At 44.3% G+C, this 13,886-nt stretch overlaps 1 protein-coding gene across 2 annotated transcripts in view; it reads right to left on the bottom strand.

Annotated features, from left to right (window-relative positions):
* Positions 1-9,552, bottom strand: part of LOC306913480 (collectin-12-like) — a gene marked incomplete at its 5' end in the record, with an annotated part of 51,860 nt that extends 42,308 nt beyond the window's left edge. The window contains 2 exons of one of the 2 annotated variants that reach the window (XM_079490159.1): positions 7,297-7,350; positions 9,127-9,552. In XM_079490159.1, coding sequence (XP_079346285.1) covers positions 7,297-7,350; positions 9,127-9,133 — 61 coding nt within the window. Of the gene's footprint in view, positions 1-7,296; positions 7,361-9,126 lie in introns of those variants that run through there. The other variant, XM_079490158.1, reaches the window with a different exon arrangement.
* Between the last annotated feature and the right edge of the window lie 4,334 nt (positions 9,553-13,886).

A 13,886-nucleotide genomic window follows, 5' to 3' on the forward strand; every position in this document is an offset into this window, starting at 1 on the left:
GAAAAAAATGCGAAAGTAGCAGATCAACAAACTCAAAATGCACTGCGTTTCAAGCTTGCATACGGTATCTACTACTTTTGACGCTTTTGTATGATCAGATCAAGTAGGCTGTAAATTAACGAAAAAAGTAAAACACAAAAAGTTAGAACATGGCGTTTCTGTTGAAGCACACAAGTGCAGTGGAGTTGCCTGCAGCCATGGAATTGTATTGCATGACCACAGAGACTGGCTGGCCAATGCCGTGGGAACACCACTTTAACAGCAAAGCATTAAAATAAAACACCAGCTGAACACAATACCAATTTCTGATTGTCCCAAAAACAATACTGATTCTTCCCATAATATTCAATTCCCCGTGCGGTGGAAGAGCAATGAGAAGGATGAAGTGATAGGTGAGACTCTTGCGTAGGACTGTGGTGGTACTGTAGTGTGCATTCCTGTGCCAGAGGAAAACCGCTGGACAGAACTGAGCGCCGATGCTGACACAGCTGGCCCTGGGCACACAGACAGCAGACACTAACGAACACTGTGCTTGGCTCAGAAAATGTTCTGTGGGCCTTGCCTTTGCAAGCAGAAAGAAACCATAACAAGTGCAGGAAACAGGTCTGCAAGACTCAGGGTTTCACCCCGGCCACAAGGCAAGTCGCCTGAACACGCGGCCCACTTCAAAAAACCCAGATGTGTGGGAGAAGGAAATTAAGAGGTAGTAGAGAGAGGGTTGGTTTGACAGCCTCCCCATTCAAGGAACATGAGAAAAGATCCCAGCATTTTAAAGGTTTCTGAGACCATTCATGTCTATGGTAGATGCCTCTGAACATGTGTCCTATTGCTAATATGACCACTTCAAATACTCGCAGCGCAATGTGTTGGGAGCTTGTAGATCAGCTATTTTCAGCTGAAGACATGGCTGGCTTCTATGGAATAAAAAGATTGAAATCAGTCGTGGCAACTTTAATCCATGATAGCGTCACAATGAGTGGAAACTATATATTATTATTATATGTCCAAAACTGTTACTTTTCAGGATATGGAGGACTCTGTGTTTCCAATCAATGGATCTAATGTAGCTCTTGTTAATACTTTTCATTGATGAAATAAAACCCACATACAGACAGTCCAGCTCAGTGGCCTTGTGGTTAGAGTGTCCGCCCTGAGACTGGGAGGTCGGGGTTCAATCCCCGGCCGGGTCATACCAAAGAGACCCAGTGCCTCCCTGCTTGGCACTCATCATCAAGGGTTGGACTGGGGGTAAGACCCTTTGACATACTACCGTCATGTCCAGGGGGTGTACTTGTACATCAAGCTGCCTCATGCTACAGAAAGAGCAGATAGGCTCCTGCCCTATGGGCCTCATGGCTCGGAAAGACTTACTCACAAACATAATCAATGTCAACCTGGCCTCCCCCAATTCTGGACATGTCATAATATAGCTAAACATTTTATTGCATTTATTTCACATATTTGCATATTTTTCTAAATGAATTAAAATAGCAAAAGAATAAGCATACAAGCCTACAGGCGTTGTTGTAAGCTTGTAGATTGCCTATTCTTTCTGCTTTTGCTCGATACTGCCATAATATGAAAAAAGCACATTATAAGCACATACAAAGTTAACATGGTTTCAGCCTGACAGCGACTATAATGAGGCCTCTAAAGACAAGCTCTCCAGGGTGCCCAAGGATGTGTGTGAGCATCATTCAACACATTCAGTCACGTACCCCAGCTGGCCATGGACTAACCTCCCGTCACCAGGCTTTCCATCATGGAGGAAACTAGGAAAGCCTGATATTCATTCTAAAACCGAGCCGACGCCGAGTGATCCGGTTTGGTCTCGCTAGGCACGCTACAAGTTTGAGTAAAAGATGGATATACCAAACGATCATTACAACAAAATAAACTAAACGATTATACCAAACTAAACACATTTTAAACTAAGATCATCATTTTGGAGGAGCACGCTTGGTTCCGGTCGTGGGTTCCGGACGCCTGATCGTTATTGATCGTTATTTCTGCTCCAGACCGGATCAGAAAACCGAAAATGGTATTGACCCCAGGATATAGCCAAGGACAGAAAACCCTGCTAGGACACACTCCACCAGCGCACTCTGCAGCTCAAACGTCGCATATCACTAGCGAACAATATAATTTATCGCCTCATATGTCCAAAACTGTTACATTTGAGGATTACAATTCAAAGGTAGCAAAAGGACCAGATCTAGAAGCATGCTTTTGTGGGTGACGCTGTTGTATGATCAAGTAGGGCGTTAATATACAAAATAAAGCACAAAACTATATAATATGGAGTTAGGAGGTTTATACCCTGACAGAAACGTTGTGAGATATGAGTTGGACAATCATGCCTTAATAGATGGTTTATACGCAGGCCAGCAAAAGGCTCCATCCAGGTTCACGTGACGTCACATTCTGCTCAACGCTTTAATTTCCCAGTTCTTCTAGGGGGGCTGTGTTGTGTTCAGCTTAGCTTAAAGCTCAGAGGGGCCAGTTCTTCTCATTCTTTCTAATGGCCTTCTTATGTCAACCCCCAACAGAAAAATAAATATGTCCAAACCTTGAAAACGGGGGAGGCAGTTCTGAGCTGGCTTCAATTTGGCAGGAAGAGAGATGGGATTACCATATGAATTCACTCAGTGCCGCTGTGTGTGTGTGTGTGTGTGTGTGTGTGTGCGCGCACGCGTGTGTGTGTGTGTGTGTGCGTGGCCAGAACTTAAAACATGTGCACGCAAGCACACACACGCGCATGCATGCACGCACGCACGCACGACACACACACACACACACACACACACACACACACACACACACACACACACACACACACACACACACACACACACACACACACACACACACACACACACACACACACACACACACACACACACACACACACACACACACACACACACCACTGTATAGATGATATATTATGAATATCTGCATGCACCCCCTCTCTTTTGGCATGTGTACATTAGAAAGAGCTCGATTGCGGATAAGCGGTCGAAGATGGATGGATGGATGTACGGACGTTGGAAAGCGAGAGAGGGAGCCTGAATCAGAAACAGCCCATTCTGTTTAATACATATGTCTGTTCTGACACGTACTCTGAGAGATGAACTGGTGCTGGGGTGACTCCGCATCAGCACATGTGTCAGCAATTGTACAGACTCCACCGAAAAACACACATTTCACCATGTGGCCACAAAGTGTTGCTTAAGTCATATTTGTTCACATTACACATTCTAATATTCAACGCCGCAGACATTTCCAGGTCTCCGGGCCTTCACCTCTGCAACTGGCAGAACCTTATACAGTCTGAAGTGAACCTGCGCTGGGCCTTGTTTGTTTCTGTTGAGTTATGGCCCTGAAGAACTTGGGGAGAGACGTTTTCTGGCAGAATGTTGTAATTTCTATATCTGCCTTACAGATTACCCCAACCCTTCAGGTCAGGACATCACTGGGAGAGTTGCACTCGCTAGCTCTCCCTATGAAATCAGAGGATTCCAAACATAGGTGAAGGATATGAATATCCTTCATATATTGTGAAGGATATGAATCTTGGTACGCAACTTCAGAGCCTTGGAAGATGATGTGAACCATCTAGGGCATTCGATCGCATTTTTATCTTTTTCAAACGCATTCCTTCTACGCAGATGATGTCAAGGCATGTCCATTTCTGCAATCCCACTGGCTCCCCCACCACACACACACACACACACACACACACACACACACACACACACACACACACACACACACACACACACACACACACACACACACACACACACACACACACACACACACACACACACACACACACACACACACACACACACACACACACACACACACACACACACACACACACACACAGACACACACAGATCTGGCAGTGGCAGCTTGAATAACTCTATTCTAACTCACTCTCATTCATTTTTTAAGGATTAAGCGTACCATGTTGCAGAGTCCAGTCCAGACTCCCTCCCTTGAGGTTAGTGGCATTTAAACAATGGTTAACAATTTACATTAAAACACTGTCCATCTCCCAGTAGAAAATGCGGTAAATTAAAGAGAGAAACAGAAAGCCGGACAAGAGAAGTTTTGTTTTTCCTAATGAGTTTTGGAGATTACAACCATAATAGCTGAAGAATGAGCAAGTGCGAGATGGACTGCATGGATGGATGTGTCCATCTTTGTCTTGCACAATGTAGAGTAGACTCTGGGGTTCGAGAGGCGGGCCAGGCTCCTCAGAAGGGACTACTCCAAACAGCTGACATGTCCCCCCATAGGGTCCGACAGCTCTCAACTACAAATTAAAGTGAATCCAAAAACGCTCAACCGAAACATGCTCGCCCCGGGTCAAATCCGGCGACCTCGGAATGGTCTCCAACAGGTATTCCTCAACGTAACCTCATAAACTATGCCTAAACCTAACCTTATCCTAAACGTAACCTCAGTAAAACTATGCATGAAGCTAACCTTATCCTAAACGTAACCTCAGTAAAACTATGCCTTATGCTATGGAGTTAATTAAGCAATTTGGCGGTATATCTGGATATAAAGTTAACAATTCAAAATCTTCTATAATGCTCCTTAACACAAAAGAGAGGGTTAATCCGCCGAATTACACATGCCACTTTAAAACGGTAGACAAATTGACCTATTTAGGTATTCAGATTGTCCCTAAACTAGAAGATGCTGTAAATCAGAGAACCCAATTATAATATATATACAAAATACTGAAGCGTTGGACAGATGGTCATGCCTTCCAATTTCTCTTATAGGTAGAATAAATATCCTCAGTTGAGAACTATAATGTTCTAATATACAGTGGAGGGATCTCCTACATGGAGGAATATTGAGGAATCATGCTCTTTGAAGCTCCCGCTATTACAATATAATTGGCTGATAAGGGTGTATATCACACCAGAGAAATTAAATACATTTAGTGTAGATATTCCAGATACTTGTATCAGATGTGGTAATGACAAAGCTACACTTTTCCATTGTCAATGGGCATGCCCAAGAGTGAAAGAATTATGGGAAGAGGAAAGTTCAGAAGATATTGTTGATAAATGTTGAGCTTGACTCGAAACTGTTTCTATTAGGTCTTTACCCACCTGGCAAAACAAAGATTTTTAGATTAATGCTTACTACAAGCCAAAAGGGCTATAGCTTTATCATGGAAAAAGATATAGGCAAACCCAGTATTGCTCAGAGCTATCTATGTGCCTTCCTCTGGAAAAAAAACACTTATACTCAAAAGGTGTTTGAAAACATATGGGGACGGGGACGCTTATCTAATGGTTTAGTCTGAAAATGTCTCATTGTATTCTCTGCAGTTGTTTGGTCTTGTGGCCATAAGGACTCTGTTGTTGTTACCAGCCTAAGTGCCTTTAAAATACTGTATTTATGTATGTACTGAACGTCTTTGTATTGTTTTGTTTTGTTTGTATTTTAAAAAAAAAGTTAAATGCAATAAATATATTGCATTTTTTATTGTTAAAAAAATAAATAAACATAACTTCAGTAAAACTAACTATCTTCCCAATCTGGGAACCCATCTTCAAAACAAAGGGAAAACAGCGCCCTCTTTTCAACAGTCTGTCTCGAGAGACTAACTTCCAAACCTTAACCTCAGTATAAGAAATACAAGATAGAAATGGGGGCGAGTGAATTTTGGGGCGAGCTTTCCGGTTACCCTCCAAGTCAAACGGCTCCACCAGAGCCCCTCTCTCTTCCTACAACTTCAAACCAAGTCACGAGTTAATTTGAATAAAGTTAAAAGTGAGCTGGGCCTCGCATGGCTCTCTTCCCCCTGTAGGTCTATAATCTGGCCCTATCCTCGCACACGCTCCGAGAAAGACAAACAGGATGCTTCCTCTCGGGTGACACTTTGATGGAGGGAGGGATTGTGTTTTAACACAGTTTGAGTTCGTCTCCATCGATGTCGGGAGAAAACAGAGGGGGTCCACGTCCACCCCCCCTCAAATCCATCTACTCTCGTGGACCTCAGCCCGACTTGCGTATATGAATGACTCACAACTGGAACGACTCCCTAAATAAAACAGGGAGACAGAGAGGCTCCCACTCTCAAGTCATTGTTGGATGAGCTGCAACAATGCTGAGGCACTCGTCTCTGTCTCCAAGTGTGTTGTGTGCGTGCGCGCATGCATGTGTATATGCATGTGTGTGCATGGATTGTAAACCTGCACTCATGTTTGAGTGACGTACGATTTGAACATAATTGCAGCATAAGTCACCGCGACCTGGCGGGCTGGAGAGAGAGCGCTGCTCTCGGGACCTGGGCTGACCCCGTATTCACAGGCTGTCAGCTGCTCTAAACGGTTTTGTTTAACCCAACACTGTCCGGAGAGGAAACACATCAGTGAAACCAGCAGTGTTACAGTGGTGATTCTTTTGGTGGGGATGCTATTTTAACGACGCCACACGCATTTCACACACGCATGAGCACAGAACAGCTCCGACCAGCATTTACCGCAGACGTCACCTCTGTAATTTGGTTCATGAATCCATCATCAGCCACTGTTATCCAAACGTTCTCTTTGGCCTGCTTCAGAGCATATCTGACAGTATGGTACAGTACTTAGCAGGTCACACAATGGACCATTGATATGCATATAGCCAGGGCCAAACTATGTTTCATTCACGTTGTTGACACTGCAGCTTTTGTAAGCTTTGGTAAAGAGGTGTGAATGTATTTTTTATGATTTATTTTTGGGCTTTTATGCGTTTATTGATAGGACAGTAGACTGACATGAAATGGGGAGAGAGAGAGGGAGACAGAGAGAGAGAGAGAGATAGAGAGAGAGAGAGAGAGAGAGGGGGGGGGGGGGCTCGTGATTCAAACCCGCGACATGCTGTCAGGCAGCCAAGGTGCCCGGGCCGCTACGGCTACACCATCGGCCCGGGCCAGTGCATGATCCACAGTATATGCGAGGTAGGACGCACTCTCAGGGATGCGCACGTGCATGTCCGTGCACGCACTCCTGCACAAAAGACTGGCGGGACGGCATGGTAACGTGTGCAATGAGCAATGCACCACTGGTGACCAGCCGCCTCGACACCCAGGAGAACAGCGATTGAAGCTCTTAAAATCAGGCCTCAGATGAAGATGTTTCTATTGTAAATAAAAGGCATTGTGTTTACCATAAGTGTTAATATTTATGTATGTATCTACCATATAGCGAAGCAGATTGCACTGTCACACTCAAGAGAATCATTCAGAATTCAAGACAGGGGCCTTGCACTTACCAAACCTCTTGTATCCAAAAGACACTTGCACTTCCTCCTCGTCTGCAAAGTCGTCTGTGGGCATAATCAAACACATGTGTCACAAACAAAAGGTCATACAAAATACAAAAGACATTGGGTCTACTGTACTGACAACAAGTGTGTTTAAAATGGTTAGAATTATGTGACTCCAGTCACTCCACACACTGTAAAATCCAGAGTGTTCTTTCAACTCTGAGTCTGATCAGAGGTAGAGTGTAGAGTGTAGGCCTACAAACACATTTTACTGTGCAGGTGACCCCAGCACAAATCTGCATCACAGGCGGTGTTGCAAAACACAATGATGTCTCTCAAGTCGAACGGGGACAGCCAATTAAAGTCTGGAATCATCAGATAAGGTCATGTCGACTATCAGCTCAGTTCCCCGTCGAGCCTGCCTGTGTGTGTGTGTGTGTGTGTGTGTGTGTGTGTGTGTGTGTGTGTGTGTGTGTGTGTGTGTGTGTGTGTGTGTGTGTGTGTGTGTGTGTGTGTGCGTGCGTGACTGTGTGCGTGTGTGTGTGTGCGTGTGCTGAGGAGACAGGAGCGGCCAAAGAGCTGTAAAAGCCACAGCAGGCTGCGGTTTCTCTGGGTTGTTGACAGTAAAGCTTAATTACACTCAGCTCTGCTCTACACTACACTGAAGACCAGGGTAGCAGGGGGAGAATATCCACTGGTAATGGCAAACAGATGGGGGTCTATGTCGAAGCGGACCAGGGGGCACTATTGGGGGGGGGGGGGGGGGAGACAGGACAGCAGACATGGTGGTGATGAGGTAGGCTTGGGGAGGCTGTGCCGCGAAAACCATATAGCATCGTAAAACCATAATAAACCACCATGTTACGGCCTGGTATTGGCATGTACAGTAATAGGTTCTACTGGAATTAGTGTGTGAAATGTGTGACCTTGTTCTACAGTAAAACAAAAATTCAGTGTTCCTTTGAACGATGTGCTATCTCGTGTTATTGCCAACATGTAGGGAAAAGAATGAAGGAAACGCAAATAATAGGCTGTGTTGTGTGCAGCTTACACTCTTTAGCTGAGGTTCTGATACTGACTATGGGAATTTCTTTCCATATGTCTATAATTTGTAGGCTAAGTGGTCCTAGACAAGTCTTCTCAGTTGACACCAGAACTAGTTTTTTGTATATTGTTCCTAGTGTTGATGGAAACAAGCCCTCAGGGATATCCTCATTGTAGCATCATTGTATAATCGTATACCACTGTACCTTTTGCAAAGGTATTCAATCAAACAATCAATCAATCAATCAATCAATCAATCAACCAACCAACCCATGGCACTAGCCATGCTTATTGATCAATGACAGTGATTCTTCTTCCATCACAACACTGAACAGTTCTCTGTCATATCACCATATTATAGCCTATCAGAGCCTAACTTATAGGCCTAATGTCTTTCACAATCCAACGCTTGGATTCCAACATACACGAATAACAAACCTATATAATATTACCAATAACTAATCACTTTAGTTCCGACCAAAACACATCACACGAGCAGAAATGTGACACTATTGAATTTGACTTTAAGGCTTATTCTTGCACCATTAACATGACGCAACTGGTGGAAAACAAATTAACTACGCTATTTCATAATTCAGCTCAACTTCAACAAGTTCTGCAAGACTATGGTTAATGTCCTCCAGATGTAGTGTGTGACTCCATCCACGGACCGCTGAGATTTAACGCACGCACATAGTTGCACACAGTCAGAATACAAACAAAAAGTCCAAGACGATGTGTTTGTTCATCAATGTAGGCTACAGTTTAGCCTATAGCCTACTAAATACGTACCTTTCATTGCGTTGTGTAACTCTGCGAGCCGCTATAGAACAGATGATGCGGGGTCTCTGTCACTTTCTGCGCATATCCCAACATCCAATGCAAACCAAAGGAGAAACAAACCCGTTTCGCGGAAGAACGAACGACCCACACTGGCCACTCACTCTAAACTTCACAATGTCTCATAAGCCTTCACGTTTAAGTAATCCATCCATCAGATTATCAGAAGAACCCCATGGTCGATGGTTCTCTAACTTCTCTATTAAACTCGCGTTTGGCTCAGTTATTTACAAATGCTGCAGCGCTCCCCCAAAACCCTCGTCCTCCCAACTTGTTAACTTGTTGCGCTGTACAGAAATGAAGGATACCGGTCCTCCTCCTACTGACTGTAGTTTGATGTCTGTCTGTCTGTCTGGTACTCTGGTTGCCTCTCTGGCCAGAAAGAATCACACGAACCCACAAATATGTCAAAGAGCAGCAGCAGCCGCGCGTCTGCAGGCTCAACCAATCACACACGGAACCACGTGTTTTCTACGTCCTCTGTCTGTCTGCACTCCTCGTGTGCGTCTCTCTCTCTCTCTACACACGCACGCAAACGCGCGGCCGGTGTCGCGAAGCCTGGTATTATTTATACTAACCAAGACAAGTTATCATGCAAAACATTGAAATACTGCTGTCGTCAACTGTTTCAAAAGTTTACCAATGGCAATAACCAAGCTAACTTTGTGGATGGCCTATATTTCTGACAATGCAAAATAAATACATAACAGTATAAGATCATATAGGCAGCCGCAGAAGAGCACTCTTGCATTGTAACACAGTTCTGCACGCGCGCGTGCGTGTGTGTGTAAGCTGCCTGCAGACACCACCATAAGATGAAGTATACATTCCAGTGCAATGCTTGCTGGACCCCCGGACGTCTTGCACTGCAGGCCAGTGTTGCTGTAGCTACACAGCCGGAGATGAGATTGAATTACTGGGCTTGATGGCAATCTTGTCCCTGGGTGAAAAATCTGGTACCCATTAAGATCATTTCAAAGGGTTTGGGGAGGTAATTATGGAACGTCACTGAAACGGCGACATTAGAGATGCCTGTTTTACAAATATACCATTTACGCAGACACAACAAGACAAAGACAAAAAGATAAGTTGTGTTATCACCTGACCTACTGGTGCTTCAATAACAGCCATACTGTGCCATAGACGGCAATTTCCACTAAACTCATCAAGATACAATGGAATTCAGCAGCTGTGTCCATAATCTCTGGCCGGGCCTGATGGTGATGGAGATCACTGATCAAAGGCAGAAACCCTTTAGTGTAATGAGAAACATCAGAGAAATTGGCCAGATCCGAATCCCCCTTATCTTATCTTATCTTATCTTATCTTGTGTACATGTGATGTAATGAGTCTCACATTTGTGTGAGTGCGTGCGTGCGTGCGTGCGTGTGTGTGTGTGTGTGTGTGTGTGTGTGTGTGCATGCAAGAGTGAGTGAGTGAGTGACTGACTGACTGAAAGACAAAGGAAAGTATGAGTGCATGCATGCACTGATTGCAATACACATATGTGCATCTGAATGTCAAAGAACACAAGAACAAGTGCTTGAGCGCTAGCCGATATCCTTTAAGGACATGGCAGTCTTACGGTTACAAACCATATCTGATATCACTCTGATATAATCTAGGGCAGACTACGCTTTCAAAATTTGCCAAAAAGAAAATCCCTCCATGGCCCAGCCTTCGAACCAAGTCGTTTGTCAATTATACATCCACTTTTGGGTTTCTGCAAAACGTCCAGTCGTCCACCCAGTGCTTAGAGCCAGAATAGTCTGCAGAATGATACTGTGAATCTACGCATGATGCGAATTCACGCGACCGGGATGGTTTAGCAGGCTACTTCGAACCCACCCTCAGTGTTCAGAGCTAGGGTTTCCGACACCGTCCATCTTTTGTTGGATTCCAGGACCTGTCAGAGATGATAAAATGGGCAATTTCTTTTGTTTTCCTATGGGTTTCAAAGCTGTTATTTTTACTGTCGGCTATAATTGGAGCAGCAGGCCGTTGTACAGGCTGAGATAGGGATCATTGTGAGCTGATAGAAAGCAGCTGAAGGTCAGGTATCTCACAGCCGGGTCTCTTACTGGTCCTCATTCAGGGGTTGGGACCTCATTTGCTGGGTCGGGGCTTTCAACAGCAGTTTCAAATTAACCAGGGGGTCTGAGGCGGCACTCCACAAAATTCCACTTCACCACACTGGTGCAAATGTTTATGCGTACCACCATGATAAGAATAACCACAAAAGGCACAATGTAATCGAATGATAATGCAGTTAACAAAGTAGCAGGGGGGGGATTGGTGTGATGGCCTGTGTGTGTGTGTGTGTGTGTGTGTGTGTGTGTGTGTGTGTGTGTGTGTGTGTGTGTGTGTGTGTGTGTGTGTGTGTGTGTGTGTGTGCATGCGCACATTTAGATTGTAAACTTCAGCGTCACATCAACGTCTGAGCCCACTTCAGCGTCACATCAACGTCTGAGCCCTACGTCCATGCGCACTGTACGCTACGCAGATTGCAAACACCTACGTTCATTGCACAGAGCCTCGGGAGCCCCGCACCCAGAGCCATCTAATAGAAGAGTTACGGGGTCAGGGGATCTTAGTATAATCTGATCAACAGGAGGAATTGACTTTAAAGAAACACGTTTTTTCTGTTTTTTGATGTTTGTCTCTGAACAAATATCTGAACAAATATCAAATATTTATCGAATATTCTAGCCCACAAAAGAAATCAGGACCATGCTTCAATTTTCGGACCGCGTCCTTGGTATTTTGGCATAACCTGATCAACAGTAGGAATTGATTAAAAAAAAAACACCTTTTTTGTTTCTGACGTTTGTTTCTGAACAAAAACAAAAAGGTTTTTGGGCCCGGCTAATCAGAAGAGGGCAAGTTCTGGGCACGGCCAATCAGTAGAGGGCAGGTTTAGGGCCCGGCTAATCAGAAGAGGGCAGGTTTTCGGCCCGGCCAATCAGAAGAGGGCAGGTTTTGGCCAATCAGCAGAGGGCAGGTTTTTGGTCCTGGCCAATCAGAAGAGGGCAGGTTCAGGGCGCGGCCAATCAGAAGAGGGCGGGTTTAGGGCCCGGCCAATCAGAAGAGGGCAGGCAGGTTTAGGGCCCGGCCTATCAGAAGAGGGCAGGTTTAGGGCCTGGCCAATCAGAAGAGGGCAGGTTTAGGGCCCGGCCAATCAGAACAGGGCAGGTTTCTGGGCCCGGCCAATCAGAATAGGGCAGGTTTTTGGGCCCGGCCAATCAGAAGATGGCAGGTTTAGGGCCCGGACAGTAGTAGTAGAGTGATGAAGTCAGAATCGAGTCTCCAGGAGGAATTTATGTGTGAGCCACTGAGCGTCTCAATTATAATCCTCCTAGTATTCGGTGCAATGACTGCAATCATTATTGTATTTTTTCCATACTGTACACGTTTTCACCTTTTTTTTTAAAACTTTCTTTAACTGTATGATTATTCCTTTTTTCATAGAAGTGTGTATTTGTATGTCATGTCTTTAATGTTCAGATTAATTGAAAATGGAGGATAATTCAACAGATAAAATGCCAAGGTGTATAATACAAATTATATTGCACTATATGTAACTGTCCTGTACCTATACCAAAACCTTCAAAACCATGAAGGTGCATCTTTTATCTTTGAGACAAATAAATACGTCAGTGTGTCCTAATTTAAAACCTTAGAAGTTAAGACTTATTATAGGACTCCTACATTAAGTATTGCATAGCCTTGATAATGCAGGAGGATGGTTAGGTACATCACATTTGCATTCTGTACATTCCAGGCCATCATGAATGAAGACAATGGAGGACCCTGGCCTGCATGTAGCTTAAACAAGTTTCACCAGGATAAAACGATGTATTGTGAAAACATGTATTAATGTTAAATCAAATTCTTCATCCAGACAGAGCTACAATTGTCATCTTACAATACATTAAAGTGCTCATAGGTAGCCTAACTAAAGTCTGAGAGGTCCATTTTGTTACATTATACTTAGTTTGTACTCTGGACACGGACTGTGAAGGTCCTGACGTCAACACCCGACCACGCCCCCCATTACGGCACCATATAGCCACGCCCCCAAAAGTGTCCCCCAACTCTTGTCCATCCGGCCCCTGCATGTGAAGGGCACAATAGAGCGTCGCAGTCCCGCCCCCATGGACCAGGAAATGATTCTCCGTTCATTTTCCTCATAGACATTTCAGAAAGTATTTATTTAAAGACGTTTACGCCGCGGACAAAGCCAACTCGAGTCGTCACAAATCATGACAACAAACACAATTTTTGGGGCCGAAAAAATAATTAGAAAGAAGAAAAAAACACTTTTTTTGTTGTTTTTCTTCTTTGTAATTATTTGTTTGGTCCAAAATATTGTTTGTGTTGTCATGAGTTGTCACGACTCGAGGCGGTGTAACCGTCTTTAAATAAATACTTTAAGAAATGTCTATGGGAATAATGCATTGGGATTCATTTCCTGGTCCATGGTACGGGGCGGGACTGCGACGCTCTATAGGCCTAACTCACAGCATTTCCCCGCCCCCTTTCCACACCCCCTTTTGGAGCTAATGTTTTTCTGCGGTCCATAGACTTCCATGTTAAAAGAGGTATTTTCACAAGCCACAAACTACCGTTTTGTAAAGGTAAGGTTTATTCTACTTAGAGTTGTTATACCATTGTGTTTTCTTCATATTATTATCGGTCTGACATTTTAACAT

Source organism: Electrona antarctica (assembly GCF_951216825.1).
Source record: "Electrona antarctica genome assembly, chromosome: 20".
Classification (NCBI taxonomy): Eukaryota; Metazoa; Chordata; class Actinopteri; order Myctophiformes; family Myctophidae; genus Electrona; species Electrona antarctica.